The sequence below is a fragment of the Manis pentadactyla genome, chromosome 3, assembly GCF_030020395.1.
Source record: "Manis pentadactyla isolate mManPen7 chromosome 3, mManPen7.hap1, whole genome shotgun sequence".
Classification (NCBI taxonomy): Eukaryota; Metazoa; Chordata; class Mammalia; order Pholidota; family Manidae; genus Manis; species Manis pentadactyla.
Genome location: NC_080021.1, coordinates 200,806,829 through 200,825,033, shown reverse-complemented (window position 1 = coordinate 200,825,033; position 18,205 = coordinate 200,806,829). Strand labels below are relative to the sequence as shown.

Sequence of the window (18,205 nt, the reverse complement as noted above, 5' to 3'; positions counted from 1 at the left end):
TCTGGCAGCAAAATTGCTGGAACTAAATATATGCATATTTTATGTTTTGATACATGTTACATGATTGCTTTCTGTAAAGATTATGTGCATGCCTTTAGGGTACCACTGATAATTTATGAACAAGGAGTTTTCCTGTCTTTGTTAATATATGATAGGTGAGAAATTGTATCTTATTGTTTACTTACTTATATTTGATAACTTGTCAAGTGTTGTGATTTCTGTTAATGCATTTTTCCCCTATTTTTAAAATTGTGGTAAAAAATATAACAAATTTACCATTTTAATCATTTTCAAGTGTACTGTTCAGTGGCATTAAGTACATTCACATTGTGCAACCATCACCACCATCCATCTCCAGAATTTTTTTTATCTTACCCAGACTAAAACTCTATACCCATTAAACACTAACTCCCCATTCTCCTCTTCCCTGTAGTCCCTAGCAGCTGTCATTCTACTTTCTGTGTCTGAGTTTTGTCTGCTAAGCAGTTTTTAAAATATCTTTTTACAGTAGTCAAATCTCAAGATTGTATTAAAATTTCTGATTTTGATATCATTCTCTTAAAGATTTAGGATAGCAAAATTAAAAAGATTTTTTTCACCTGTGTTGTCTTCTCATACTTTGTTTTAGTTGTTTTTAGGTTTAGTTGTTTTTATTTTAATTTGTAAATCTTTGTTTTATTAAGAATATTTTGGGGAGGAGAAGTGAGGGTAAGGCTTTTGTCTTTTTTTTTTTTTTCATTCCTAGTGACCAGTTTCTCCTTTGTTGTTTTTTGATAACCCATTTATTATCCACTCATTTGAAACTTGTCCTTTGTCAGGTTCAAGTTTTCCATACACATGCTATGCCTACTTACAACATGCTTATGTACACTTGTTAGACATGTCTAGACATTTTGCTCGTATGGCCTTTATCCATGTGTGTGCTGCCCACATGGAATGCACTCCTTGTCTAATCTGGACTACCTTTGGAGTCCATTCTATTCCATTCCTCTTTCAGTGTAGGGAAAAGCCCTATTCTTTATTGTCTCTTTTTAGAAATTAACTGGTTGATATATTTTATTTCTACAGATGTATTAGAATTATTTTGATAATTTCTACCCAAAAAAAGCACAGTTGGAATTGGGTTGATGTGATAGATTAATTTGAAGAAAATTAACATATTTATTAACATATTTATATTATCCTCTCATCCTTTTGAGGAGGAAGATAATTTTGTTTCCTGTCTTTCAGTAGTTTTAGGTTTTCCTTCATGTAAGTCATGCAGTTTTCTCATTAGTGATTCCTAAATATGTTAATGAAATAAATAATTGAATTTGTTAAAGAAATAAATATTTGAATAAAACTCTTAAAGCCTGGATTATTCTAAAGGGAAACAGTGAGAAATCCCAGTTGCTTGGCAACCAAAGCCAGCCCAAATGACCTAGTTTATTCTTAGATAGCCTTGATTTCTTCCCAGTGTCTTTTCCATTTTTTACTTCTATGTAATTTTTATGCACTGAAGTTTGATAAAACATAATTTTTCTTTTATTCAAAGTCCTACACCAAAGCTAAAGTCAAAATTGAAGTTACCTGTTTATATATAAAATGAACCAGATGTCTTTTATTCTGATAGCCCTGGGAAGCTGATAAATTACTGTTTCATTTTCTTTTGTTCCCTGAATAGCAAGATATCCCCAAACATGCTACATAACTTATTTTCCTTATGAACATACTTACAAGAGGGTCAGGTGAATATAAAATATTTTTGTCCCTTCATTTAAATTAAAATTATAGCTAAGAAATTTAGGTCATATTTTGAGGTAGAGTATGTAAGAAATGGTTGTGTTACTAGCAGCTGTTATTGTGTAGGCAATTTTTCTTGACCTTGTGGCTTGGAGTTTATAAATCTGCAGAGAATTGACCGTGGAAGGATTTCCCCTAAAAAAATTTCCCTCAGAATGCCATTAAACTGAACACTTAAGATTTGTGCGTTTTATTGTATATTCATTTACATCTCAGTTTTAGAAATGTCTTCTTCACATTACTCAGACATGTTTAAATTTTACATGAATATTTTCTTTTCCCACCTCAATATATATTTTTGGTCTTCTGATCATATTACTATTTCCTTTAATAATAGCTAATATAAGCATTCCAGAGAGTTTGTTGTCGAAACATTTAAAATTTTATTTCCCATAATAGGAATTCTGCCTCATAATTTTTAGCATCAGATAGATACACAGAACAAAGGTCTTCTGTGTATCTGAAATATCTCTTCATTTAAGAAGACATTTCTTGTCCCCATTCCACCCCACGACTTTTCTGTTGTCCTCAGTGGAGAGTATTCCTCAATTTTGTGTTTTGTCTTAAATGTTTTTGACTAAAAATTGCAACTATAGAGCTACTTATAAAATAAGTCTGTATTTTTTTCAAGTGTTATTTTCTTACATTTTCATTGTCAAAGTATTTTTTGCATGCCTGCTATGCAGAGACCTTTGTATTCAATACTCTGTGAAGTACTAATGCTGAGTATACTGACAACTCTAGAATGATTTGAACAGTATATACTGTGGCTTTCTATTTCTTTGCTATGGTATCCTCATGCCATAGAGGAAAGAGTGAAGAAAGAGGAACAACTACAACAGTAGTACTAATGGCAGCAAACATATATATAGAATTGTTGAATAAAAAGATTTGGTAGAATGATTAATGGGTTAATAAAGTAATGTCAGTGAGGTTAAATTTACCTTTGGTTGTGCAAGCTTAGTTTTGTTAAGATTTAATCATCGTAATCTAAAAGGAAAAGGAACCGTTTTTCCGCTTGGAACCTCTCTCTGATGGTGTCATCTTTCCTAGGTCTTCTAGAGTTGTGTCCAGTATGGTAGCTACTAGCTACATATGGCTAAATTTAAATAAAATAAAAAGTGAAAAATTCAGTCCCTCAGTTGAACAAGGTGCATTTCAGGTGCCCGCTGGCCACATGTGGCTGCTGGCTGTCATATTGACAGTATAAGATATTGAACATTTCCATCATCACAGGAAGTTCTGTTGGACAGCACTGTTTTTTATTTCCCATGTCTGTACTTAAGCTCTGTGGGTGTGTGTGTATGCGATACAGTCATAATACCACTTTAACCATCCTTGTCTGCTCATTTTAACTTCTTTCTTTTGGGTCTTTGATTGACACACACACAACCCTTACCCTCTTCTAATTGTAGGCTCAAAGTGGAAGTGTGAATCAGTTTTCAGACTTGAAAGCAGTAGAACCCTTTTTTTCCAAACAAAATCTTACTGGGGAGCCCACTGAAAAAGAGATGAGATAAACTGTCATGTTTGAAATGGGATTGGGGTGCTCAGTATTCCACAGACTTGGCTTTATAAAAGCATAGTTTTGAAAACCAATGATATAAAAATACTCAAGTATTTACTTACACATTGTTCTCAAAGATAATGATGCTTTGGAAACTGAATGTTGGGCAGTTTATGCATTACCTGATACATAAGAGTATTTATGGCATAAAAGTGTTTTTAAGAGGTATTTAAAAAATTTACACGTAAGTATAAAATGGAAATTCAAGTATTAAGCATTCAGAAAGTAAAAGAATGCCAGTTTTCAGAAAGATAGTTACTTTAATGTTATTTATCATAGCAAAGTGTTGTAAAACTACTCATCTCACGGTATAGAGGTTGGTATAATAAATAGTAATACAAAAATGTTTAAATCATGAAAACAAAACAAAACGAAAAATGTTAATTCAAAGTAACATATAAGTACTGTGATATTTAAAATTGCAAGTGAATACATAATGTAAAAATAAAAGCTAAATTAAAGTAGTGGGATTTTTCATTTTATGGTATATAAACTTTAGTACTTATCACCATTCTTTAGAAATGGTCAATATGGAACAAGAGAGTGATGAAAACTTGCATTTAATTTCAGTAATCATCAGTGGTGGTTTTTATTCCTTCAATTTTCCCTCCTTTCACTTTTTTCAAGTAATTGGTTTAAATTTTGAGACAGTCACAAAATTAGAGAAGAGTTGCAAATACAATACAAAGAATGTGATATCTTGAGGCGTTTGTGCATAAGTTGCTCATCTAGTTTGTCTTCATAGTCCAGTACTTTTTCCTCTGCATTTCCTATAAACAAGGACATTCCCCTACAAACCAGAATACAGTGGTCAGTAACAGGAAATTAACATTGATACATTACCTCCCTCCAATCCTCTCCTCATTCAAGTTTTGCCAGTTGTCTGAATAATATGTTACAGAGCCAAACAAACATTATTCAGAATCACGTTCTTTTAGAAGTCAGGTTATCTTAGTCTTCTTTCTTTTGAAATAGTTATTCAGTTTTTGACTTTCATGACCTTGATATTTTGAAAATTACAGGCAAACTTAACTTCTAGGATGTCCCCCTCAATTTGAGTTTGTCTGATGTAGCCTTGTGACTAGATTCATCATATATAGCTTTGACAGGAACACCACAGAAATAATGTTCATTTTTCTCAGCGCATCATATCAGGTGGCAGGTAGTTTCAGTTTGTTGCGTTATTGGTGATGTGCTCTTTGATAACTTGATTGGGTCAGTGTTTGCCTGGCTTCTGCACTGTAAATTTAATGACTTTGAGAGGGGAAAAGAGAGTACTTGGGGCTAAAGTACTTTAAGGCAGTGTCAATATACTGTTCCTTGTCAACTGTCAATTTATATCAGTATGGACTTAAGGTTTCTTATTTTATTTGATGGGTTATTGTTACAATCATTTTTATTTTGATTCTCAAATTTTCCTATATTTGGCCAGTGGGAACCCTTTCAAGCTGTCGTCTATGTCCTTTTGGCATGTTCTCATCATTCTTTGAATGCTTCTTTGCACTCTGGTAAAAAAACAAGAAAACACAAAAATGAAAAAGTTCCATACTTACCTTGTGCCTATTGTGCTTTCCTTGCTCCAGTCTGGAACTAGACATTTTTCAGAGCATCGCGGTTTAGTAGAGCATGGTATTTAGAAACTTGCCTGCCTACCCCTGTTTGGGCTTTAACATCGCACATCAGGCTGCCCCTTTTTGCATTACCTCCTTAACGCCATTCAGGCCCTCTTGGACCTCTTCACCCTGCACAGACTGTTTTTACCACATTGGCTACCTGCGCCAAGCAGATAGATGCCTTATAGTTTTCATGGACCTCAGATTCTGATATGTAGCATGATATCTGACATGCATAGATAATGTTCCTTACCTTGTCTGGGCTCAGGTTCCCCTAAGCAGCCCTACCATGTGGATGCTTTCCTCACGTTGCTCTGGCTCTGATGTTCCTTGCCAGGATGCCTTCCTGTGAGGGTGCCCTGCTTACCCAACCCTGAACTGTCACAGTTCCTCTCCTCCTCATATTTACATCTATCATATGCCCCCCAGAGACTTTACAACTTGATTGTTCAGGGAGGTGGAAAAAAAAAATGAGGAACTCAAGTACTTTTTAAGTGGTTGTTAATGTTAGTTTCACAGTCTTTTTTCCTACTGTCATTTAAAATTTGGGAAATAAAAATTGTATCCAAATTTTCCCTTTTTTGCTATGTGTTTTTTTCATCAAGTAAATATAAGGAAGTTTCTTAAGTATTGTGATAAGAAAGCAGGTTTTTGTTTTTGTTTTTTTACTCTTGACTGATTGCAGATTTAGGATATGTGCATACAGAGAAAGTAAGTATGTATATTTTTATTTGACTATATTACTTCAATATTACTTTACATCAACTAAGTTTTGGGATTCATATAATGCTTCTTTGTAAACAAAGCTTCTCATTTTGGATTGTTAAATAGAGAGCCCAAGCTGCACTGCAGGCTGTCAGTGCTGTCCCGTCAGGAAGTCTGGCCCTTCCTGGAGCTCCTACCAATGAAGGCACAATCCTACCTGGGCAGAGCCCTGTGCTCCGAATAATTATTGAAAACCTCTTTTACCCTGTTACTCTGGAAGTTCTTCATCAGGTAAGGAAGAACATTCTTATGAAAGCAGAGTCAAATGTGAGCTCTGTAACTTTTGATGTTTTATATCCGTAGTTTTTTAGGTTGTTGATTTTGTTGATGTATTTGTTTAAATAATAAAAATAAATCCATAGCATCCTGTTTCACAAAAGAAATAGTATCAATTGGTGATAATTTTTGACAGCCTCCTTTTTCTAACTTAAATACTTGATTCTAAAAGGAGTGTAGGAAATTAAACAAAGCATAGAATCCTGTAAATATTCCTGAGAAAGTAACATCAGTGTAGAAAACTACCAATTAATTTCTGTTGATTTGTTCTTATATCAAGTAGTTTTATTTCTAAAACTCTGTAAGGAAGGGATGCAGTTTGCGTATGCAACGTGGACTTTTCTTACAGAATTTAAGAACTGGAAGGCTATCTAGTAACATTTTGTAGTAAATAAAACTGAGATTCAGATAATTGGTACTTCAGGTAGAGAGTAATTGAAGACCCAGTGAGAACTCAAACCTCCTAATGTGAAGTCCAGTGTTTCTTTTGTATGCATGTCATATTTTAAAATAATACTCCATTATATACATACCCGCAAAATGTAACATACAGTTATCTGGTAATCTGTGCACGTAAACTTATTTGGCATCTAGCTCAAAATTTTCAGTAAGTTTTTGTTCCCTTTAGTTGCATATTGGTTATGTTTCATTATGCTTGTTAAAATATTTAATGACTAAAACATATTACATGCTTATTTTCATATTTATATCTCAACATGTATTGTACAGCATGGTACTAGGCCAGTCCAGAATCATTTGTTTTCCAAACCTTTGGATTTGCACTAAGTGAAGAGTCAAAGGGATTTGTGCATGCATGTGTATTTAAGAATTGAAATGCATCTTATTCTGATCTTATATTTTACAAATAAGGAAACTGGGGACCCCTAGAAGTTATTTCCCTACAGTCTGTACCAATTGGCAGTAGAGCTCAGATACATTTCCTGATACAGTTTCTGTGCCATGCATGTGAATATCAAAATATACCATTTATTAGGCTTACTGTGTTCCTGATGATAACTTTCTGAGTACCATTTTCTAACTATGTGCATTGGTGCAGCATATCCCAGGGAAGGCCTTAACAGTAGTATCCATAGCCACTGTTCTTTAAAGGCTCAGAAGTTGGCTTAAGTGATGGGCTTCTTTGTTCTGGTAGATTTTCATTTCTTCTGTTTATCCTGCAAAGTGGCACCGAACAATGTTGATCCATCAGCAGTGTTTGTTTACTTTTGCTACTGGAACATTGTAGCTACCACTAACTTACAGTGTTTTACAAAAGGTGTTCTTGGATCTGTGGCTCAACTTTGCCATCAGTCAGCAGTTGAGCTTAGGCAGGGTCATGTGAACCTGTCCTGTTGCTCCATTTATCATTCCCCTGAGAGCAGTAGCAAACCTTGATTCTCTCCCAAAAGGTCATGGGGTCCTTCAAGTGAGGAGGAGTAATTCTGAGAGTCCTCAGTAGTAACCATTGTGGTGGGACTCTTAGCCTTTGAGTTACAGCACTCACCTGTTTAATCCTTTCCATTGATGTTGGGATAAAACCAAACTCCTTACCAAGGCCTTCCAGGCCTCCACAGGCCGACCTCTCCCAATCTTTTTAATCTCATTTCCTAACACTGTTCTTGTTTAGTCCCCTGGCTTTTCTGGCCCTTTGGCCCTCTTTTTTTACCCCACAGCTTATTCCTGTCTTAGTTTCTGTCTTCTGTTTCCTAGACCTGGAACACTCTTCACCAAGATAGCCACTTAGCTGAATCTACATTATTCAGTTTCAGCTCAAATTCACCCCCACAGAGAGCTTTTCTCTAATTACATTAACTAAGCCATCTCCCCCTGGTACTGTATTCTATTAGCCAACTAGAGTGTAGTGTAATGTAATGATTAAGGATGCAGGGTTTGCAGCTGGTTTGAATCCTGGCTCTTCTACATACACTACTTCTGTGACCTTGGGCAACTAACTTACCTTTGTCTTTTTCTTGTAAATATATAAAATGGGATGAAGATGGTATCTATACCTTTACTGTGAGGATTACAGCTAATGCATTTAAAGCACTTAGAACAGTGCCTGGTATATATTAAGTGCCCAAGAAATGTTAGCTGTAATTATCAGATGCTAGTAAATTGCACTGTAAGAAATTGATCCTTGATCTTGTAATCTTGTATGGGTAAGATATAATTTCATAAGGAATAGCATACAATGTGATAAATATTGTGATGGAGAAATATAAAAAAGTGTGGAGTTGATTACACCCTTATATTTAAGTTGTTGTTATGATTAATTTGCAGATAATGTTACAATTTTTGCTGATCTCTTAACATCTATAGAAGCTAGTGTTTTTCCTTTAGCCTACAGTAAGAGGATTGAGAGTGACCAAGATGGAAGCAGTACTATTTTTAGTTGAGGGAAGTAAGGGGAGGGAGGTCTTTCCAGTGTAGTGACATTTGAGCAGAGGTTTGAAGGATGTGAGGGTATAATTTATGTGTACATGTGGTAAAATAATCATCCAGTCAGAAAGTACAGCAAGTGCAATGTCCCTAAAATGAAAGTGTGCTTAATGTTTCAAATATTAGAAATAAGGCTAGGTCACTGGAGTGTAAAGAAGTGGGAAATCCATAAATGATAGGGTCAGATAATTAGGAGCCAGATGAAGAAAAAAGCTTTATAACCTGTACAGTGAGATGGAAAGCCATTGGAGGATTTTGAGTAGAAGAGTGAGATGATAGATTTTTTTCATCCCATTTTAAAGTCTGAAAAGATTAAAATGCACAGGAGACATCAAGAGTTGAGTCTGTATTTCTGTTGATGTTTATGATAGCGAAATCAGTATATCAGGCAAATAGAGTCAAAGACCTTATAATTAATAAAAATAAGTCTTTATATATTAAATTTTCCTGAATGTTAATCTTTTTGAGACCAAATATGTTTAAAATTTAATATACTGATAATTATGAAAAGATGTTAAAAATCACACATCAGGCATTCCTGAATTCCCTGATGTTGGTACTTACTTATTTTATTCAAAAGTATCATATTGATTTTTGTAATTCCTCTCTCAGTAAATATAATCCAGGGGGCTCTAGAGAGCTATCCATGGTTAGCCAGTCCAGTCAATTTATATTTTCTTAGCACATCCAGATAAAAATAACACAGCCAAACAGCTGTCAGTGAGGTTGTGCATCAGGTTGTTGTTAAAATTAAATGAGATAAAGAATCTAAGCAGTAACAAAATATGAAGGATAAGTGGAAATTAAATGGGTTCTCTGCATAATTTTAGTATGAAATTATCCCAAATTTGAGAGCAAATGAAATGTTATTACTTAACAATTCCAATTTAGGTATATTCCCAAAAGAACTAAAAGCAGGGACTCAAAGAGGTATCTGCACACCCATGTTCACAGCAGCATTATTTCCAAAAGTCAAAATACGGAAGTAACCCAAGTCTCCATCCACAGATGCAGGGATAAACAAAATGTGGTGTATCCATACAATGGATACCTTAATTGGAATTGTTGGATCATATGGTAATTCTATGTTTAATTTTTTCTGAGAACCACCTTACCATTCTCCATAGCAGCCTCACCATTTTATACCAGTAATGCACAAGGTTTCTGTTTTTTTCTACATCTTCCCCAGTACTTGATGTTTTCTGTTTTTTGTGTTTTTTTTGTTGATAGTAACTATCCTACTAGACATCAGGTGGAATCTCAATGTAGTTTTTATTTTAATTTCCCTAATCATTAATGATGTCGACCATCTTTTCATGTGCTTATTGGCTATTTGATCATTATCTTTAGAGAAATGTCTGTGTAAGTCCTTCGATGGTTTTTAAATTGGGTTTTTGTTGTTCACGAGTTTCAGGAGTTCATTATATATTCTGGATATGAACCCCTTATCAGATAAATGATTTGAAAATATTGTCTCCCTTTTGTGTCTTTTTACTCTGTTGATAGTGTCTTTTAATGTACAAAAAAAAAGATTTTAATTTTGATGTATTCGAATTCATTTTTCTTTTGTTGCCTGTGCTCTAGGATAGTTCTTTATCATTCTTCCTAATAATTAAATGCAGGACCATTTGCTTATTAAGAGACACTTATACATAGTATTTGATAATAGCAAATTCTTACCAGCACAAGGAATACCTATCTTTTATTCTTAGAAGCAGAAGGACAGATTTCTCGCTCATTTAGATCCAAATTTAAAATTGGATGTCAGAGGAAAATCAAATGCACTGTAATAACTAGCCACAAATCTCTTGGTAGTTAAGTAGAATAAGTATTGTAAGAGCACTGGTAACCAGGGATCTGTCAGGAAACCTTCCCCATGCTTTGTTTATTCCTCTTCTACAAAGACACTTCAGAAAGGCCTTCCTTGACTATCCTTGCACCTTGCCAGTGTGCATTCCAGTTCACACTCATCCATTTTGCTTTTTATTTTGATTCATAAAGTTTTTTTTATGACCAGTCGTGTTATTTGCTCATCTGTTTATATCATCTTTTAACAGTGAGACTCTTGTCTCTGTTTTGTTAATTGCTGACTTCCTAGTGCTTAGAACAGTGCTCTGTGTATATTCATGAATTAATAGAGCAGCCTCTAGTTGAACATCTTGAGTTTCTCTGTCTATAAAAATCTCAAAAAGTAGATGCTGATTCTAAGGGTGAGATAGTTGATCCATACTACTCATCCACTTCATTCATATGCTTTGTAACACCATTATCTCATAAGATTAATTCCTCTTATAGCCTCCTGTTTTGGTATTGTGCCATTTATGACATGCTAAAAAATAGGTTAAATGTATTTGAATGGCTGTTGTGCATTACGCACTGTTTTAAGCCATGTGTGGGTGTTGAAACATTTTAACATTTTAGGCTTGATTTAAGTCATTTTGGTACCAAACAGTTTTAATAGAGGAAATTATTTTCATTTAAAAATGAGATTCATGAATCAAGTTATGTTTATAAAGATATGTTAGCTTAATTTTTTCCTTATATTTAACTTTATATGAACTTTTTTCCAGATATTTTCTAAATTTGGCACCGTCTTGAAGATTATTACCTTTACAAAGAATAATCAGTTTCAAGCCTTGCTTCAGTATGCTGACCCATTGAATGCACATTATGCCAAACTGGTAATTATGACCTTTAAAAATTTTTTCAATTCTTAATCAGTCACTTTAGTGATACCAAAGGAAGCCATCATGTCTTCTCCCTTGCTCCAGGTTACCATGTGTATTTTTAATTGTAATAAAATATACATTATATAAAATTGTTTTTAAAAGTATTGTTCTGTATAAGAAGCTAAAAATTACTTCTTTCTTCATAAGAAATAGTTTCAAATCACCTATCAGATCTGTGGGACTCATTTCTGTTTGTCATGCTTAAAGTCTAGAGTTGAACATGATACTCCTGATACAATCTTTCTTACTAGTAAATTTGAATTATTTTTGCCCTTGTACCTTCATTTACCTCTGTTAAATCAGCTGAAGATTGATTCATTTCACTGTTTTTGCAACCATATTCACTATTGAATCTTGTTGAGGTCTGAATTGGTGAAGAATTAATCTTAAGAAGTATATTCCTGTCAATTCATACTGTCTTTTTTACTGTAAGTGCTTCTCTTTTGACAAAATAGGAGACTTGACATTCATTTTGGTTATATTAGATTCATTCTATTGAGCGTGGTCCCTAACCCTAATTCTGCCTTGTATCAGTATCTGAATTATTTATAATTTCTTTTCAAAAATAGGAACTAAGGTTTATGGTAGTTTTGTGTACCACTCAGTGTCAGCCTCTTGATTAGAAATTATATGTGCTATACCCTCTACCTGCATATATTATTTTGATCTTTATGATGGCATACTTGTCAGGAACTATCATAGTCAGAGTTTTTTTTTCTGTTTATTTTCTATTTTTGTAGAAAATAGTTTTTTTCTTTTGGTTTCTGGTATCTATTTAATTTTTATTTGTTTTGGTTTCTGGTATCTATTTTTATAAATTCAGCCATTTGTAGAAGTTGTAAGTGGCAACAAATACCCCTTTGGTGAATTTTTATTACTGTGAAGGGAGGGATTACTGATCTTTGGTCTTGTATCAGAACTGACTTCAAATTTCCCTCAGCTTATTATTCAAAGTATTATAAAATAAATTTATGAGAGAAAAAATGATAAGTGGTAGAGAGTATTTTATTTAAGCTGTGGGTCTGACAAGTACTATTTACAAAGATTTTATTTCTTAACCTATATAAGCTATACTAAAAAGAATTAGGATAAAATGTAAAATTAAAATATCTTTAAACATTTACTGTGGACAAAATAATCATGGCTAGTACAATGTATAATATAATAATGTATAATCATTTTCTGAGTTTTTACATTTCTCTTCTTTCATTTGATCTTGCCACAGACAACATAGGGATTATCGTTATTTTACAGATGAAAAAGCTGAGAGAAATTTTCTTTTTCTCTCTTAGGTAGTGACTGAGGTAAAAGTAAACACAGGTGTCTTTGGCTGTAAGTTCAGTGCTCTCTGCCTTTCTTTACACCTGACTGCCACGCTGTGTCAAAATAGAAGCTACTTGATATCAATGTTGTTGTCTTGCAAAATATCAGTCCCTTTCTTACCTGCTTTAGGCTCTGGATGGCCAGAATATCTATAATGCATGCTGCACTCTGCGTATTGACTTCTCCAAGCTCACCAGCCTTAATGTGAAATATAATAATGACAAAAGCAGAGACTTCACTCGCTTAGACCTTCCTACTGGTGATGGCCAGCCATCTCTTGAACCCCCTATGGCTGCTGCTTTTGGTGAGTAGTTCCATTTTGGGTCACAAAGCAAGTTTCCTTAGTTGTAAGTTTCCTTTGTTAATCCATGTATGTCAGTTGGCCTTTTTTTCTTGGATTCTCTCAGAATTTCTAAAGGAAAGCAGGAATCATGGAACAAAAATGTGTTAATTAAATCATAATATTAGTATATTCTCTTAGTTGGTAAAACACCTGAATATCTAAAATTGAGTTACAGATTTATTTTCTAACATTAATATTACTCATTCTTTATAAGCCATACAACCATTTGCTTCAAATTAATAGTCTTAAATATTAACATTTGGTTTAAATATGTTGATTTATAGCCAGTAGAATATTGGCGTTAAATGCTCTGGAGAGAAATACTTTTCCCTTTTAAAGTAGTGATATTTTAAAACAATGACCTAAATTAGTGGCGTGTTCTTTATTCACATAAGAGGATTTATGTATTTGTTTTTAGAACATCAGAACTTGTAGCTTTACCTTAAGTTTGCGTGAAGTTGTAATTTTGCATTAATAAAATACAGCCTTCTGAATTGTCTTCAAATGTTGCTTTGAAGAACTTCCTTCTTTTACTTAAAGTCAGTTCTCAGTATATTTGTACTTTTAAAATAAATCTTTATTTAATAGAAAAAGCAGTGCATGGCCTATTAGGATACATCATTCGGTTAATTTATGCTACTTTTTGGGTTCGATACTCTCAAAATAAAGCATAGTTTTTTATTTAGATAAAATATTAAATTTTATTACCCTTTGATTGATTTTTCTTTCCCAAATGACACCATAAATTTTTGCTAGTTGAGACCTTAAGTTGTAAGTTTCCTTTGTTAATTTTACAGGTTAGAGAATAAAGAATGCTTGGACGAGTTGTTCAAAATTTTCTAGAAAATAGTTTGTAACTTTATTTTAAAGTAAAAGCTTTTTGTTATTTATAATTGAAAAAGTCAACGTGAATTGTTTAGTTCACATTCCTAACATGTTTAAAATTTCTCTTTGGTCTGACCAAATTCTTGTGTTTTATATTTGTTACCAGCCCCTATTTATATACCTGATTTGGCAGAGCCAAAGATCTTTGTAGTAACCATTTCAATAACATGTGATAGAAATTGAGGCTATCATTCAAGTTTGCCAGTACTTGGCTATCAAATGCAGAACTGTATTTGTTCTGAAAAGTGAATGCATATTGTTGGTGTAATTATTTTCCTGCATTGTGGAAAGCAGACATTTTAAAGATAAAATTAAGAATTTCAGTTTCTAAATATAAAGGATCAGAATATTAACATTCTTTTTCATTGTATTATTAAGCCCAGCTGTATCCTAAGATATTAGTGACTCATCAAACAGAAAGAACTTTTTCATGTACTGTGTGAAAGTTTACTGTTTCACTCATACTTGACACAGTTCACTATTCCCTCCTTGTTTCTCCTGGCTTCTGCAACACCATACTCTAATGACTTTTTTCCTACCTTACTAGCTATTCTCTTTTAAAAGTTGCTTCTAAGATTAAGTTGTAAGCACTCTGTTTTTAGTGATATGTATTGTATCTATAGAAAGCTTATAAAACATGCATGTAAGTGTATTATTTAATACCCACGTAATTACTACCCAGGTTAACATATAAAATATTCACCCATAATGAAGAAGCACTCTTTGTATCCCCTCATTGATTTTGTTCCTCACTCTGCCCCAAGATGACCATAATCTCAGATTTGATTTTGAGACCAGTCTTGCTCTTCTGCTTTTTCCAAATGTGTTTGGTTTTGTTTTTTTACCACTAATTATGCAGCATTAAGTGCTAGTTTAAATTATTCTTTTCTCCTATATTTAGAATTTTATGTAAATGGGATCATGCTATTCATTTCCTTTTGTGACTTGTGATTCATCCATATTCATATTGTGGCTATTGCTTATTTGTTCTCAATACTGTCAAGTATATAGATTCCCATTGTATGAATGTACCTGTTTTTCCATTCTACTTCAGATAGACATTTGGGTTATTTTAGTTTGAGGCTATTACAACAAGGCTGGTATGAAATTTTCCTGATTGCCAGTGAGGTTGAACATGTTTTTGTTTGTTTATTGGCCATTCTCCCTTATGTATTTTCTGTTCAACTCTTTTGCCTATTTTATGTTTGGTTTTGCCTATTTGTGTTTGGTTTCTTGTTTTTCCTTGTTTATTTGTAGGAATTTTTTATATATGCCAGACACTAGTCCTTTGTTGGTTATATGTGCTACAAATAGTTTCTCCCATTTTTTGGCCTATTGGTTCATTCTCTTCATGGTATTTGTAGGTAGTCCAATTTATGTCTTTTCCTTTATATTTGTTGTGTCTTGTTTAACAAATATTTTTTTACTCTGACATCACAAAGATATATGCTTATATTCTGAAGTTTACATATTTTAGTAACTTTGTCTTGAAATAATTTAAGTTGCAAGAATAGTATAAAGAATTCCCTTTAATCTTTCATTCAGATTCTCCAATTATTAATGTCATACTACGTTTATTTTATTGTATTTCTGATTACACATGATGTGTGTGGATACCTAGGTGGGTAGTTTTTTGTTTTGTTTTTTCCCCCCTGAATCATTGGAGAGTAAGTTGCAGGCATGATGCCCCTTTACTTCTAAATACTCATTGTGTATTTCCTGAGAACAAGGATGTTCTTACCTACAATTGAGTTAGTAAAATCAGGAAATTAACATTCATATAATACTATTATTTAACCCTTAGACCTTTTAAAAATTTTGCCTCTTGGGAAAATAATGTTCTTTATAGTAGAATTTTTTCTGGTAAAGAGCAATCTAATATCAGGCTAATTTATTTGTCATGTCTCTTTAATTTGAAACTTTTTCATCATTCTTTGGCTTTCATGACCTTTGCACTTTTGAAGAGCTCTGGATAGGTGTTTTATAGAGTGTCTCTCAATGTGGGTGTCTTTTTATTTTTGGCTGAAGTGATATTATGTCTTTCTCAGTTTATTATATCAGGAGACACATGATGTCAGTTTATCCAATTCCTGGTGTTGTTAACTTTGATCACCTATTAAGGTGGTTTCTGCCAAGTTTCTTCCCAGTACAGTTCCTGTTTTTCTCTATGAAATTAAGTTGTAGGGAGACACATTGAGACTATATAAATATCCTGTTCCTTATCACTTTTCATCCTTTTGTTTTAGCAACTATTGCTGAAATTAATTGTTACTGTGATGGTTACTGTATTGTTGATTAGTTGATTCCATTCCTTGTACATTTATTAACGGGAATTTTATTGTAAAGGACTTTCTTTTTACCATCATTCCATTCATTCATTCATTCATTTTGAATAAATTTGACATACAGCAATGTGAATTTAAGGTGTATAATGTGTTACTTGGGTATGTTTATATATTGTAATAATGGTTGCCAGCATAGCAATATCTATCACATTGTATAATTATAGTATGATGTTGTCTGTTTATTTATCATGCTGGACTCACAGACACTTATTTTATTCTGTGGGTTGTAATTTTGTACTATGATTTTTCATTTTATGCTCAACCTGTCCTAGATTTAGCCAGTGGGACCCCTTTCATATTGGCTTCTGTGGCCCTTTGACATATCTTCATTATCAAGTTTGAGCACTTCCTTACTTTGTGGCAGAAGAAAATTCAAATCTTTTTTCAGCACTTGGAATCAGCCCTGGGGGTTCCAATGAGCCCTGGGGGTTCCTTTTAGTGGGAAATAGTATTCGGAAATCTTATCAAGTTATTAGATATGCTCATTGCTAATAGGTCATCATTGCATCTAGGCTCTTTACATGGACATGAGTGGTGTGTGTGTGTGTGTGTGTGTGTGTGTGTGGTTTAAAAAAAAAAGAATTCATTAGCCTCAACATATTTACTTACTTGCTCCATCCTGTAATATACAAAAACTAGTTTTAGAATTGTTAATATATAACATTAACTTCAGCTTAATATTTGTATAAGTTTTCTGGGCATTGTTCCATTGGTCTCATTATTTGTGTTTCTTTCTATCATTACAAGTCTCAATATCTGATAGAGACATCTTTTAACTTTATTTTTCAAGAGTATCTTGGCAGTTCTTCACCATTTACAGATGAATTTTAGGATCAATTTGTCAGGCCTTCAAAAATGAATCTATTGGGATTTTGATTGGACTACATTGACTTTTTGAATCTCCTAGAAGATAATTGACTCTATCTTTACAATAGAGTCTTCCAGTCTTTGAATATTGAATGTCTTTCCATTCATTTGGATATTCCTTAATGTATTCAAGTAAAGTTTGGTGACTTTTCTCCATAAAGGTTTGCATGTTTTGTTAGATTTATTCCTAAGAATCATACTTTTTAGATTCTGATTCTAGGCCTATTATTTATGATCTCTATAACCTTAAGCAAACTGCTTAACTGCTCCATAATTTCTTTTGTTTCTTCTATGTGAAATTAACATAATAACAGTACTTACCTGGTAGAGTTGTGATGAACATTAAATATCCTAATGTACATACATTAGAGTTAAGAATGGTACTTGGTTTAAATGCAGTGTAAGTTTCAGCTATCCTTGTTATTTTCTAACTTTTGCTAATATAGAAATGCAGTGTTATTATTGATTTCATATTGAGCAACCTTGATAAATTTTGCTAATTCCATTATTTCTTTTTCTAAATTCTTCATTAATTTTTCTTTCTTTCAAAGACACACTGAACTTCTAAAATTTGTATAGAAATGGAAAAGGAAAGTAGAATAGTCAAAGACATTTTCAAAAAATTATTTAATTATAAGACTTATGAAGCTGCAGTAATCAGGCCAGTTAATAGTGTCAAAAGGATAGATATGTAGATTAATGGAGCAGAATATAGAAATAGACCCACACATTTTCAACATTGATTTTCAAAATACCTGCCAATGTAAAATTCAGTAGGGAAAGGTAAATCTTTCAATAAGTAGTTTTTGGACAGGTGGGTATTTTAATTTTGGAAAAAATTAAAAATCTCTATTTCATACCATACTGACAGATTGACTTGAAATTGATCTTAGACTTATATATAAAACTTGAACTTATAAAACTTCTAAAACATAGGAGAAAATCTTTGCAACCTGGGGATATGCAGTTTTCTTAGAACACAAAAAGCACAAACCATAAAAGGAAATTTTTTATATATGGTACATCAAGATTTCATAGTTTTACTGTTTGAAAAATACCATCAAGAAAACTAAAAGAAATCTTTTGAAGAAAAATAATTATAACACATATATAAGACAAATAAGTTACTCAAAAAAACTCTGATAGGTCAGTAAGAAAACAAAAAGACTAATAAATGGGGAAAAGATTCGAAGAGATACTTTACAAAAGATGGTGAATGAACGGAGTAACCACCTGGAAAGATATCACTACATGCCCGATAGAATAGCTAA

The 18,205-nt window shown here is 33.0% G+C and overlaps 1 protein-coding gene across 8 annotated transcripts in view; it reads left to right on the top strand.

The window, feature by feature from the left end:
• PTBP3 (polypyrimidine tract binding protein 3) overlaps positions 1 to 18,205 on the top strand; it is an 87,105-nt gene that overhangs the window by 51,378 nt on the left and 17,522 nt on the right. For all 8 annotated transcript variants that reach the window (XM_036915652.2, XM_036915650.2, XM_036915648.2 and 5 more), the window contains 3 exons: positions 5,794 to 5,958; positions 11,013 to 11,123; positions 12,624 to 12,798. In XM_036915652.2, coding sequence (XP_036771547.2) covers positions 5,794 to 5,958; positions 11,013 to 11,123; positions 12,624 to 12,798 — 451 coding nt within the window. The remainder of the gene's footprint in view (positions 1 to 5,793; positions 5,959 to 11,012; positions 11,124 to 12,623; positions 12,799 to 18,205) is intronic.